This window comes from Schistocerca piceifrons, chromosome 5 (assembly GCF_021461385.2).
Source record: "Schistocerca piceifrons isolate TAMUIC-IGC-003096 chromosome 5, iqSchPice1.1, whole genome shotgun sequence".
NCBI lineage: Eukaryota > Metazoa > Arthropoda > Insecta > Orthoptera > Acrididae > Schistocerca > Schistocerca piceifrons.
Genome location: NC_060142.1, coordinates 334,769,918 through 334,785,327, shown reverse-complemented (window position 1 = coordinate 334,785,327; position 15,410 = coordinate 334,769,918). Strand labels below are relative to the sequence as shown.

General features: G+C 38.6%; 1 protein-coding gene across 11 annotated transcripts in view; it reads right to left on the bottom strand.

The window, feature by feature from the left end:
• Positions 1-15,410, bottom strand: part of LOC124799256 (cap-specific mRNA (nucleoside-2'-O-)-methyltransferase 2) — a 327,660-nt gene that overhangs the window by 153,239 nt on the left and 159,011 nt on the right. For all 11 annotated transcript variants that reach the window (XM_047262805.1, XM_047262803.1, XM_047262814.1 and 8 more), the window contains 2 exons: positions 7,871-8,077; positions 6,515-6,615 (listed from right to left, as the gene is read on the bottom strand). In XM_047262805.1, coding sequence (XP_047118761.1) covers positions 6,515-6,615; positions 7,871-8,077 — 308 coding nt within the window. The remainder of the gene's footprint in view (positions 1-6,514; positions 6,616-7,870; positions 8,078-15,410) is intronic.

Below are 15,410 nucleotides of genomic sequence, written 5' to 3'. Positions count from 1 at the left end.
CGAACTGTCCGCCTAGAAGATGCCCAATACCCAGTAGCGGAGCATGCCCTCCAGCATAATTCTAGGGACCTAGGAACCTGCTACACCGTATGTGCCATTTGGCTTCTCCCACCCAACACCAGTCCCTCTGAACTGCGGAGATGGGAACTTGCACTCCAACACATCCTTTCATCCCGCCTTCCCCCTGGACTGAACCTACGTTAAACAACCTCACTCCCATTCACTCTTCAGTCTTCTCCTCTTTCCCTTTCCTCTTTAGCCATTGACGCATCTTTTCATCCTACATAGTTGTGTTTATCTTTATACTATATACCTCTTTACTTCTGTATGCATCCTCTTTGGTTTGAAGCTGGCACAGTACTTACAGTAGAATATCTTTGGCTTCCCTCTGACAACCATGCCTCCATCCTTGCTACCCTCCCTATTTTCCTTTCCCTGTTGCTTCATAACCTGGGTTGTGAGTAACTGAATCTCCTTTCCCTTCTTCCCTTTCTTTCCCCTCTCTCCTCCCCGATGAAGGAACTTTTGTTCCGAAAGCTAGGAACGTAAATTTTCAGTTCTGTTTTATGTGTATCTATCAGCTGTACTGAGCTGAGGTAAGTACTGGCCAGCCCCTCTATCTCTTTGTTAAAAAGAAAAGTTAAACTACCAAAATCTAACATTAGATTAGACAAACTATAGTGTCTGTGCTTATTGCGTGAGGATGAGGACTTGGTTGTCTTGAAACCCAATGAAGGAAATGCTATTGTTGTACTTAATGTTGAAGATTAGCAATATAAACTGTCACTACTATCGGGTTATATGATGTGCTAAAAACTATATTATGATCATACTCAGAATATCATCAGAAAGACGGGGAGTCTGTATATGAAAGATGAAGTGATTAAGAAATTAATACCATGTGGCAGCCAACTTCCCAGCACAGGCTGTAATAATGAAAAGTGTGAGGTCATCCACATGAGTGCTAAAAGGAATCCGTTGAACCTCAGTTACACGGTAAATCAGTCTAATCCAAGGCCGTATATGCAACTAAATACCAAGGAATTACAATTATGAACAATGTAAATTGGAAATAAGACATAGAAAATGTTATGGGGAAGCCAAACAAAAGATTGCACTTTCTTGGCAGAACACTTAGAAAATGTAACAGATCTACTAAAGAGGCTGCCAAAACTACACTTGTCCGTCCTCTTTTAGAATACGGCTGTGTGGTGTGGGATCCTTACCAGATAGGATTGATGGAGTACATCGAAAAAGTTCAAAGAAGGGTACCATCTTTTGTATCACAGCGAAATATGGGAGAGAGTGTCACTGAAATGTTACAAGCTTTTGGGGGGGGATATCATTAAAACAAAGGTGTTTATCATTGCAGCAGGATCTTCTCACAAAGTTTCAACCAGCAACTTTCTCCACCGAATGCAAAAATATTTTGTTGACACCGAACTACATAAGGAGAAATGATCACTATGATCAAATAAGAGAAATCAAAGCTCGTACAGAAAGATATATGTGTTTGTTTTTTCCATTGTGCCAAATTCTTTATTTGTGGGGCCATAATGCCTGTGGCTGCTTTATAATTCCTTTCGACGCTATACGAGATTGGAATAATAGAGAATTGTGAAGGTGGTTCCATAAACCCTCTACCAGGCACTTAAATGTGATTTACAGAGTATTGATGTAGATGTAGATGCAACTTACGGTAAAAGTATACTATTTACAAGTACAAAAAGAAACAGAAAACAGTGATGTGTGAAAAACTGTGCTGTGTAAAACATGAGAAATGTGTAATTCTGCAAGAGCAACTAAAAATTAAACTATAAGCATCAGCGTCTAACAAAGAAAAACTCCAACGATGTGCTAGCCAACAACATTTCCTGATGTAGGTGGGAAACCAAGAGGAAATTACCATAAGTAAAAAAAGCAACATATTGTTAATGAATTTTTCGATCTTAAAAAAAATCAGATTATAAATCTGTAATTACAGACCACTGATGATGCTTTACTTTAATAAAGTGAAATGTGTCTAGTGCAAAAAACACACATTTTCTTGTAGCAACAATGACAGAACGAAAATACACTCAGAAATTGTTAAGTAGCCACGGGGCCACACAAATGAAGAATTTGTCACAAATGGATGACAGATTTCAAGAAAAATACGAAATGAATTATATTATTCTTGAATATGATCTAGGGGGATGCAAAAACAATACAGGTGGTATACAATACAGAAGTTGGACAACAATGGGAGTAATTGTAGAGCCAAGTGTGTCAACAGATAACCTGTGCCCACATCTTTTCGTGCCTTGAAAATAAAATGGAATCAGGGCAAAAGGAATAGTAAAACCGTCAAACAAAAATTGGGGTAAAATTTTAGAAAAATAACTAGGAAAAAATTGTAGTAGTAGTTGTTGTTGTTGTGGTCTTCAGTCCAGAGAATGGTTTGATGCAGCTCTCCATGCTACTCTATCCTGTGCAAGCTTCTTCATTTCCAAGTAACTACTGTACCCTACATCCTCCTGAATCTGCTTGATGTATTCATCTCTTGGTCTCCCTCTACAATTTTTACCCTCCACGCTGCCCTCCAATACTAAATTGGTGATCCCTTGATGCCTCAGAACATGTCCTACCAACCGGTCTCTTCTTCTTGTCAAGTTGTGCCACAAACTCCTCTTCTCCCCAATTCTGTTCAATACCTCCTCATTAGTTATGTGATCTACTCATCTAATCTTCAGCATTCTTCTGTAGCACCTAATTTCAAAAGCTTCTATTCTCTTCTTGTCCAAACTACTTATCATCCATGTTTCACATCCATACATGACTACACTCTATACGAATACTTTCAGATAAGACTTCCTGACACATAAATCTATACTTGATGTTAACAAATATCTCTTCTTCAGAAACGCTTTCCTTGCCATTGCCAGTCTACATTTTATATCCTCTCTACTTTGGCCATCATCTGTTATTTTGCTTCCCAAATAGCAAAACTCCTTTACTACTTTAAGAATCTCATTTCCTAATCTAATTCCCTCAGCATCACCCGACTTAATTCGACTATATTCCATTATCCTCGTTTTGCTTTTGTTGATGTTCATCTTATAGCCTCCTTTCAAGACACTGTCCATTCCATTCCTCTTCCAGGTCCTTTGCTGTCTCTGACAGAATTACAATATCATCGGCATACCTCAAAGTTTTTATTTCTTCTCCATGGATTTTAATTCCTACTCTGAATTTTTCTTTTTGTTTCCTTTACTGCTTGAATATACAGATTGAATAACATCAGGGATAGGCTACAACCCTGTCTCACTCCCTTCCCAACCACTGCTTCCTTCTCATGCCCTCGATTCATATAACTGCCATCACGTTTCTGTTCAAATTGCAAATAGCCTTTCGTGCCCTGCATTTGACCCTTGTCACCTTAAGAATTTGAAGTACAGTATTCCAGTCAACATTGTCAAAAGCTCTCTCTAAGTCTACAAATGCTAGAAATGTAGGATTTCCTTTCCTTAATCTATCTTCTAAGATTAGTCGTAGGGTAAGTATTGCGTCACATGCTCCAACATTTCTACAGAATCCAAACTGATCTTCCCCAAGGTCGGATTCAATCAGTTTTTCGATTTGTCTGTAAAGAATTTGTGTCACAATATGATAGAAGGAAAGTTGCTACTCACCATACAGGGAGATGCTGAGTCGCGATAGGCACAATAAAAAGATTCACACAATCATAGCTTTCGGCCATTAAGGCCTTTGTCAGCAGTAGACACACACACACACACACACACACACACACACACACACACACACACACACATATATTCAAGCACAAACTTGCACACGTGTGCAGTCTCAGAAGGCTGAAACTACACTCTGAGACTGCAGATGTGTGTGCAAGTTGCACTTGCTTGTGTGTGTGTGTGTGTGTGTGTGTGTGTGTGTGTGTGTGTGTGTGAGCGTGTGTGTGAGCGTGTGCGTGTGCGTGTGTGTTTGTGTGTCTACTGTTGACAAAGGCCTTAATGGCTGAAAGCTACGATTGTGTGAATCTTTTTATTGTGCCTATCGCGACTCAGCATCTCCGTTATATGGTGAGTAGCAAATTTCCTTCTATCGTATTAGTTACATTCCAGTTTGGATTTTCCATTGTTTGAAGAATTTGTGTCAGTATTTTTCAGCCATGACTTATTAAATTGATAGTTTGGTAATTTTCACACCTGTCAACATCAGCTTTCTTTGAGATTGGAATTATTATATTCTTCTTGAAATCTGAGGGTATTACGCCTGTCTCATACATCTTGCTCACCAGATGGTCGAGTTTTGTCAGGGCTGGCTCTCCCAAGGCTCTCCTGTTCTTGTCAATCATTCCCTAATGCTCTCTCTGAAACTCTCTACAACCTCTGGTTCTTTCAGTTTATCCATATATGTATAAATATTTCAAAAATAATAGGTGGGGTAAAATACACTTTGAAATAGTTCAACAAGTTAATATGAAAATATTCAAGACTTTAGCGTAAGCAGTTTGGGCTAAAAGCAGCAGTGAATTAAAAATTAGAAAGCTTGGATAACATTATCAAAACCCAAGAATATGCACTCCAGAAAGGAAAAGACGAATTGAACAGTACTGTGTCATCTACTCCTTGAGCACACAAATAATCTACATTTACATCTACACTCTGCATATCACTGTGAATGCATGGCAGAAGTTACATCAAGAACAACTGTTTGAATGCCTCTGTGCATACCATAATTACTCTGATCTTATCCTCACAATCCGTATGTGAGCAATACGATGGGGGCTGTAGTGTATTCCTAAAAGTCATCATTTAAAGCCAGTTCTCGAAACTTTGTTAATATACTTTCTCAGGATAGGTTACGTCTATCTTCAAGCATCTTCCAGATCAGTTCCTTCAGTATCTCTGTAACAATAGATCAAACAAACCTGTGGCCACTCGTGCTGCCCTTCTCTGTATACATTCAATATCCTCTCTCAGTCCTATTTGGTACAGGTCTTACACACTTCAGCAATATGTTAGAACTGGTCACATGATGATTTGTAAGAAATCTTCATTGAAACTGGTTGCACTTCCCCAGTATTCTACCAATAAACTGATGTACAACCTGCTTTACCCACAGCTGAACCTATGTGATCATTATATTTCATATCCCTACAAAGTGTCACACCCAGGTATTTGTATGGGTGACTCATTGATGTTACAATCATAGGATACTATGATTTTTTCATTTTGTGGAGTGCAGAATTTTACATTTCTGAACATTTAGAGCAAGTTGCCAGTCTCTGCACCATCTTGAAATCTTATCAAGATCTGACTGAATATTATGCAGCTTCTTTCAGATAGTATTTCATTATATATAATTGCATCATCTGCAAAAAGCCTGAGGTTATCATAATATTGTCTGCATGACAGACAACACAAACAGCAAGAGCCCCAAGACACTTCTCTAGGACACACCCGAAGTTACTTCTACATCTGACAATGTCTCTCTATCCAAGATAATATGCTGTGTCCCCCTACCAAAAAACCCTCAATTCGATGACAATCTTTACCTGATACCTCATATGATTGTGCTTTAAACAGTAAGCATTGACAGGGTCATGGAATTATACTGGAAAAATGTGAAAGAATACTCTTCTGAAGTAGTGACACATGCAGATAGTTTGGGAAAAAAGGTGCAGTCAAATGGAACAGTAACAAGACCACAAAAAATAGCCAGAACAGACGGTAACTTTACTAACTTTGGATCTGATCCAAAATGCATCAGATGTACAGCATCTTTCACATTTAGTCTGAGACATAGGTTTATGGAGGAATGACGTGAAAATGACACAACATTTTTGTTAAAGGAAGATATTCTGCAATGGGTTCCTGATGTAGCTAGGAATTATGAGAGCCCCCAAGGTACAAGAAAGGGATATTTCGTGAAGTATTAGTCACAAAGAAGGCAAAAGATGTGAGAAAGTCATTTATGTGGGTACCTTGTTACATTACCTGATGAGGAAAGCATTTCAAAAATATTAAAACAATAGATACCTTAACAGATTACAAAAACAAACAAGATCAATCCAGAGGGAATATTGAAAGAGAGAAACCTATAATTCATGCAATAGTTGAACACTGTATCAAATGGCAGGCTTCAAGTGATAACCGGCAAGTAGCAGTGACAAAGCGCATACTGAAGTGCAGAGCTCCACCAGTGAGTACAAACTGTGTACATATGTCATAAACACTGGACAACTAATAAGTTTCATGACAAAGGTAATGAGAAGGGACTGCACTTAAATCAAATACACAAAGAGAGATTAAGAAAGAAACATAACAAAACAATGTGTAAGACACAAACACTATAAAGACAGCCATCACCAAATTTTGCTTCCAGATGTCAGTTACACAAGACTATGACAAAACAACGAGTACAATAAATAATAACAATCACAATAATCCATTATAGTCACAATAATTTTAAACTTCTGCAAAAACTTCAGAATTATTTTGGAACAAACCTGCAAATTTTTAAACTTTTCTGCACATTCAAAGACTCGCTGAATGAAGGAGTCTGGAATTAATTGGCGTGGGAACATTGCTTTCTGTTGCTTCTCTTCACCTGGAACACATTTAAAATGTTGGCATTTCATATTATAGTTACACAAAGCAATTATTTCTAAGGACTCTACTAACTGTCAAATCAACAATGAGATTATATGTAATTCCTTTCATCTCTGGCAATGATTTGCACAATGAAAATATGCCAGGTTGCACAATGATAGATTCCACAATAAACTGCACATCACAGTACAATAGGTTGGCAAACCAGTTTGAAGGTCAAAGGAAAGCAAGAATACACTGAATCCATTACAAACACGTGTAGTGACCTACTGTGGTGTTCAAACTAATCATTAGGCAGTAGACAGCTGACCTCTTTCTGGAAACAAAAAAAAATTTATTCAATTATATTTCTTTGTTAAAAAGGGCATGGCTACAGCCTTCCATCACAATTGTTTGCCTACTACCCGATATGAAATGTAATTTAGCATTGTGAAGCAGCACTCACAGAATTTTAAATGCTTTGGGGCTGCTAAATAATTCATTTCTTTATTGCTAACTTGGGTATAAAAGCTTAAAATAAACACTTTGAAGAATTTCTTTACGTACATAGATAGCACCTCTGCATTTAGATTTTACCATGAGACTGATACACAAAGAATTTACTGAGCCTATAGGCAGTGGTCCGACAGGTGTGCATCTCATTTGTGACATTTTGACAGGATCTGAACCTACCATCTTCAAAGGTCTGGTGATCCTCCAAAGCCAGTTGATATTTGGCATCACTACAAAGGCACCTTTCTATCTCACAGTCACAGTTCATTCCTGACTGTTTAGGGCTCCCCTGTCATCCTCCAACTGTACCTCAATTTAAGTTAGGTTGTAATTTACATAAAACATACACAAGATGCAGACCTATTTGACCATGCCCTACTAACTTAAGTGAACTCTTAATATTTCTTTGACAATAGCAGAGAAAGCCTTCACACAAATAAAGTAATGTGATTGCTACAAAGATATGGATATGTTGGCAAGAACTTAGGAAAATGTTAAATATCCGCTTCATAGTCCATTATCACAAGTAGTTTGCTTTCAGGCATCAACCAAGGAGAACTGACTGCAAATTTGGATGATTTTTCAATTTTTTTGGTTTCTTTTTATTATTTAACAGTGATTCCTTAATCAAAGAAAACAGCAGAGCTTATTTAAACAAAAGAAAACTTAATTTAATAGTTGTCATATGGATAAATCAACTTTTTTTTCCAAAAGATAAACTAATTAGATAAAACTTCTTTGTAGCCCTGTAATGAACTCACCATAATGTTGCCGCAATATTTTCAACCATGGTTCCATCAATTCACTACCAATGTACTCAAGGCACACAACATACACCTCTGAATTGCCTTCCTTGCTTGTTGCAGGTTTATATATATTCACATGTTTGAAAGCACAACACAGGAGGTATAATAGACAGATAGTGTCATGTTCATATATTGTAAATATCTTCAGTAAGAAACTTCCACCTATCAACAAAACACATTTTAAGCAAATAATTTACATATACATATAAATACTTGGTCTGTAACCTTAGTAAGAAGTAACATCTTCAAGAGTATGTTATGAATCATTACACAGTGCTGACACATGAAGCTAACATGAAGTCAAGAAGGGCTATCAAAATGGGTGAAAAGTGGAATGGAAGAAATAAATATGCCGCATCTCTCTCTCTCTCTCTCTCTCTCTCTCTCTCTGTGTGTGTGTGTGTGTGTGTGTGTGTGTGTGTGTGTGATCATTCAAATATGTCCCATCAAGTCTGTAAATCTACATCTACATCTGCATCTACACCCATCTCTCTTAAATATACTGCAAGCCACATATGGTGCACAGTGGAGGGTACCTTGTACCACTGCTCGTCATTTCCTTTGGTGTTCCACTTCCAAATGGAGGGAGAGAAAAAAAGGGTGCCTATATGGATCCATATGAGCTCTAATTTCTCTTATCTTGTACTTGAAACGTACCATGGCGACAGTAAAATTGTTCTGCAGTCAGCTTCAACTGCTGGTTCTCTAAATTTTCTCAATAGCGTTTCACAAAAATAACACCTTCTTCCACCCAAGGATTCCCATTTGAGCTCACGAAGCATCTCCATAATACATGCATGTAGATCGAACCTACCAACAACAAATCTAGCAGACCACCTCTGAATTGCTTCAATGTCTTCTTTCAATTTGACCTGGCCGAGATCCCAAACACTCAAACAGTACTTTAAAATGGATTGCACTATTCAGTATGTGGGCTCCTTTACAGACAAACGACACTTTCCTAAAACTCTCTCAGTAAACTGAAGTCAACTGTTCGCCTTTCCCACTCAAGTCCTTACATGCTCATTTCATTTCATATTTCTTTGTAGCGTTATGCCTGGATCCTCCCCCCATGAAACATGGACCTTGCTGTTGGTGGGGAAGCTTACGTGCCTCAGCGATACAGATGGCCGTACCATAGGTGCAACCACAATGGAGGGGTATCTGTTGAGAGGCCAGACAAACGTGTGGTTCCTGAAGAGGGGCAGCAGCCTTTTCAGTAGTTGCAGGGGCAACAGTCTGGATGATTGACTGATCTGGCCTTGTAACACTAACCAAAACAGCTTTGCTGTGCTGGTACTGTGAACGGCTGAAAGCAAGGAGAAACTACAGCCGTAACTTTTCCCAAGGGCATGCAGCTTTACTGTATGATTAAATGATGATGGCATCCTCTTGGGTAAAATATTCCGGAGGTAAAATAGTCCCCCATTCAGATCTCTGGGCGGGGACTACTCAAGAGGACGTTGTTATCAGGAGAAAGAAAACTGGCGTTCTACGGATCGGAGCGTGGAAGGTCAGATCCCTTAATCGGGCAAGTAAGTTAGAAAATTTAAAAAGGGAAAGGGAAATGGATAGGTTAAAGTTAGATATAGTGGGAATAAGTGAAGTTCGGTGGCAGCAGGAACAAGACTTTTGGTCAAGTGAATACAGAGTTATAAATACAAAATCAAATAGGGGTAATGCAGGAGTAGGTTTAATAATGAATAAAAAAAATAGGAGTACAGGTAAGCTACTACAAACAGCATAGTGAACGCATTATTGTGGCCAAGATAGACATGAAGCCCACGCCTACTACAGTAGTACAAGGTTATATGCCAACTAGCTCTGCAGATGATGAAGAAATTGATGAAATGTATGATGAGATAAAAGAAATTATTCAGGTAGTGAAGGGAGATGAAAATTTAATAGTCATGAGTGACTGGAATTCGAGAGTAGGAAAAGGGAGAGAAGGAAACATAGTGGGTGAATGTGGATTGGGGGAGAGAAATGAAAGAGGAAGCCGCCTGGTAGAATTTTGCACAAGGCATAACTTAATCATGGCTAACACTGGGTTCAAGAATCATGAAAGAAGGTTGTATACATGGAAGAATCCTGGAGATACTAGAAGGTATCAGATAGATTATATAATGGTAAGACAGAGGTTTTAAATTGTAAAATATTTCCAGGGGCAGATGTGAACTCTGACCACGATCTATTGGTTATGACCTGTAGATTAAAACTGAAGAAACTGCACAAAAGGTGGGAATTTAAGGAGATGGGAACTGGATAAACTGACTAAACCAGAGGTTGTGCAGAGTTTCAGGGAGAGCATAAGGGAACAATTGACAGGAATGGGGGAAAGAAATACGGTAGAAGAAGAATGGGTAGCTCTGAGGGATGAAGTAGTGAAGGCAGCAGAGGATCAAGTAGGTAAAAAGACGAGGGATAGTAGAAATCCTTGGGTAACAGAAGAAATATTGAATTTCATTGATGAAAGGAGAAAATACAAAAAGGCAGAAAATGAAGCAGGTAAAAAGGAATACAAAAGTCTCAAAAATAAGATCGACAGGAAGTGCAAAATGGCTAAGCAGGGATGGCTAGAGGAGAAATGTAAGGATGTACAGGCTTATCTCACTAGGGGTAAGATAAATATTGCCTACAGGAAAATTAAAGAGACCTTAGGAGAAAAGAGCACCACTTGTATGAATATCAAGAGCTCAGATGGAAACCCAGTTCTAAGCAAAGAAGGGAAAGAAGAAAGGTGGAAGGAGTATATAGAGGGTCTATACAAGGGTAATGTACTTGAGGACAATATTATGGAAATGGAAGAGAATGTAGATGAAGATGAAAGGGGAGATACAATACTGCGTGAAGAGTTTGACAGCACTGAAAGACCTTAGTCGAAGCAAGGCCCCGGGAGTAGACAACATTCCATTAGAACTACTGATGGCCTTGGGAGAGCCAGTCCTGACAAAACTCTACCATCTGGTGAGCAAGATGATGAGGTAGGCGAAATACCCTCAGACTTCAAGAAGAATATAATAATTCCAATTCCAAAGAAAGCAGGTGTTGACAGATGTGAAAATCACCTAACTATCTGGTGGGCAAGATGATGAGACAGGTGAAATACCCTCAGACTTCAAGATAAGTATAATAATTCCAATTCCAAAGAAAGCAGGTGTTGACAGATGTCAAAATTACCGAACTATCAGTTTAATAAGTCACAGCTGCAAAATACTAACACGAAATATTTACAGACGAATGGAAAAACTGGTAGAAGCCAACCTTGGGGAAGATCTGTTTGGATTCCATAGAAATACTGGAACACGTGAGGCAATACTGACCTTACGACTTATCTTAGAAGAAAGATTAAGGAAAGGCAAACCTACGTTTCTAGCATTCGTAGACTTAGAGAAAGCTTTTGACAATGTTGACTGGAATACTCTCTTTCAAATTCTAAAGGTGGCAGGGGTAAAATACAGGGAGCGAAAGGCTATTTACAATTTGTACACAAACCAGATGGCAGTTATAAGAGTCGAGGGGCATGAAAGGGAAGCAGTGGTTGGGAAGGGAGTGAGACAGGGTTGTAGCCTCTCCCTGATGTTATTCAATCTGTATATCGAGCAAGCAGTAAAGGAAACAAAAGAAAAATTTGGAGTAGGTATTAAAATCCACGGAGAAGAAATAAAAACTTTGAGGTTCGTCGATGACGTAATTCTGTCAGAGACAGCAAAGGACTTGGAACAGCAGTTAAAACTGAATGGACAGTGTCTTGAAAGGAGGATATAAGATGAACACCAACAAAAGCAATATGAGGATAACGGAATGTAGTCGAATTAAGTCGGGTGATGCTGAGGGAATTAGATTAGGAAGTGAGACACTTAAAGTAGTAAAGGAGTTTTGCTATTTGGGGAGCAAAATAACTGATGATGGTCGAAGTAGAGAAGATATAAAATGTAGACTGGCAATGGCAAGGAAAGCTTTTCTGAAGAAGAGAAATTTGTTAACATCGAGTATAGATTTAAGTGTCAGGAAGTTGTTTCTAAAAGTATTTGTATGGAGTGTAGCCATGTATGGAAGTGAAACGTGGATGATAAATAGTTTGGACAAGAAGAGAATAGAAGCGTTTGAAATGAGGTGCTACAGAAGAACGCTGAAGATTAGATGGGTAGATCACATAACTAATGAGGTATTGAACAGAGTTGGGGAGAAGAGGAGTTTGTGGCACAACTTGACAAGATGAAGGAACCGGTTGGTAGGACATGTTCTGAAGCATCAAGGGATCGCAAATTTAGCATTGGAGGGCAGCGTGGAGGGTAAAAATCATAGAGGGAGACCAAGAGATGAATACACTAAGGAGATTCAGAAGGATGTAGGTTGCAGTAAGTACTGGGAGATGAAGAAGCTTGCACAGGGTAGAATAGCATGGAGAGCTGCATCAAACCAGTCTCAGGACTGAAGACCACAACAACAACAACAACACGCCTAGATATTTAATCGACTTGATTATCTGTTTTAGAATATTATGGGATTATTTTACCTACTCACCTGCATTAACTTATGTTTTTCTACATTTACAGCATGCTGCCATTCATCACACCAACTAGAAATTCTGTCTAAATCACCTTTTGTCCTCCAACAGTTACACAATGACAACAGCTTCCCGTACACCACACATCATCAGTAAATGGCCGCAGATTGCTGCTCACCCTTTCAGTCAGATGATTTATACACTGAGAAGAAAAGCAGTCCTATCACATTTTCTTGGGGTATTCCTGATGATACCTTTGTCTCTGATGAACACTCACTATCAAGGATGACATATTGTTTACTGTTACATAAGAAGTCTTCAAGCCACTCAAATACCTGGGAACCTAAACTGTATGTTCAGACTTTCGTAAACAGTTTATATTTGGAACACCGTGTCAAATGCTTTCCAGAAACCTAGGAATATGGAAACAATCTGTTGTCCTTTACCCATGGTTCACAAGATATCAAGCAAGGAAAGGACAAAAGTTTGGCACAATCATTGTTTCCTAAATCCATTCTGATTTGTCGACATAAGCATTTCTGTCTCAAGGAAATGCATTACGAGGTCTGTTCAAAAAATTACTCAACATTCATAATTTCATGCCAATGGTGTGTTGCAGAGAAATGTCTTTGGCATCCCTACACACACCTGTGTTTAATGTGTAAATGCACAGATTCATTACTGTATGTCTGTTAGTTACTGTTCATTGCTGCATTGAGAAGAATGTTGTGCCACACAGTTTGCGAATTTTCAGATGGTAGAGTTAGAGGAGTACTGCATCTGCATTAAATCTTGCATGAAACTAAAAGCCATACTCAGTGTTAGGAATGGTTCACTTGGTTTAAAAATGGCCACACAGACATTAAAGATGACCCTCATTCAGGTTGCCCATCGACATCTACCGACAATGCTTATGTAAGGAACGTCAACAAAATTGTGGGTGCTAATTGAAGACTCGATGACAGAGTTTGCAGAAGACTGTAACATTTCAGATGGATCATGTCATGAAATCCTGACACAGCATCTAGGAATATACCGTGCTGCCGCCAAGTTTGTCCCACGGCTCACGAGTCAAGACCAGAAAGACCTTCACCTCACAATCTGAAAAGAGCTTTTGGATCACGCAAATGAGAATGAGATGTTCCTTAAGAGAATCATAACAGCTGATGAGACGTGGGTCTGCAATTATGATGTTGAGATCAAGGTTCAATCTTCACAATGGGTCAGAAAACATTCTCCAAGATCAAAAGAAGCTTGTCAGGTCAGGTCAAATGTCAAAGTCATGCTGATACTTTTCTTTCACTTTGAAGGACTAGTTCATCATGAATTCATGCCACAGAGACAAACTGTTAATCAATGATACTATCGCGACATGTTACGAAGCTTCAGGAAAATGTAAGAAGGTAATGGCCTGAAATGTGGCGAGGCAATTCATGGCTTTTCATCATGATAATGCACCTGCAAATTCATCCCTGTTGGTGTGTGACTATCAGACAAGAAATGAAAACATTGGGCTGCCTCATCCTCCATATTCTGCAGACCTGGCAACAATAGATTTGCAACAATAGAGGAGATAAACGAAAATTCACAGACAAAGCTTCGCGTGATCCAGCAAGATGCGTACCAACACTGCTTCTGAAAGTGGAAACAGTGTTGGGAGTGGTGTATCAATTGTGGAAGAGATTATTTGGAAGGAGACAACGCATAATAAGTAAAATGTAAGGGCAGAAAAACTTTGTGTATGAAGTTCTGGAATTTTTTTGAACAGACCCCATACATTCAATCTCAGAATATGTTGAAGAATTCTACAGAAAAATGATGTTAAGGGTATTGGCCTGTAATTTTGAGGGTATATTTGTATTCCCTTCTTATATATAAGAGTCATCCTCACTTTTTTCATTTCGCTTGGGTCTTTATGATGGATGAGAAATTTGTGATAAATGCAAGATAACTAAGGGGCCAATGCCACAGTGTACTCTCTGTAAAATTGAACTGGGATTCCATCTGGACCTGGCAACTTACTTGTATTCATCTCTTTCAATTGCTTCACTATGATAAAGGTAGTCGTCAATGGGCAATTCAGGATGCAATAACGTAGAGTGTGAAGGAAGGAATCATTAAAGTGCCTGATTCATTGAGACAAAAAGCACCAGCTATTATGAGCAAAATGTATCATAACCACACCCATGTTTCTGTGAGAATGCTGCAGCTGAAGAATCTGTTGCTAGTTGTTTACGATGACAGTTTGACTAGTTGCTTGTGACCACAGATAGCAAATCTGTGCAACAAAGGACACAAAAATTGGCCTCTTGTTACAAAAGGGTATCAATAATAGACAAAACAGTACTGAAAAGATGTGAGTGATACATTCCTTGATGTAGAGTATTATTGATGATTGTGTTTTTCTCTTTTTATAATAGCTTAATTTACTCTCTAAATGACTACATCTGTAAGTCAAGAAGCAGAGACTGCGCATACTGTCCATTACAAGTACCTCTATCACAATTCCAATATATTATCAATGTTCCAAAGACAAAGTAAAATCTTTATACATAGATAGATGCTACTCTATCCTGTGCAAGCCTCTTCAGCTCTGAATAACTACCACAACCTACATCCTTCTGAATTTGCTTAGTGTATTAATCTCTTGATCTTCCTCCACAATTTTTACCTTCCACACTTCCCTCCTATACTAAATTGGCAATCCTTGATGTCTCAGAATGTGTCCTATCAACCGATCCCTTCTTTCAGTCAAACTGTGCCACAAATTTCTTGTCTCCTCAATTGTATTCAGTACCATCTCATCAGTTATGTGCTCAACCAATCTAATCTGCATCATTCTTCTGTAGCAACTCATTTCAAAAGCTTCTATTCTCTTCTTGTGTAAACTGTTTATTGTCCATGTTTTACTTCCATACATGGCTGCACTCCATACAAATACTTTCCGAAAAGACTTTGTGCCTCTTAAGTCTATATTCAATGTTA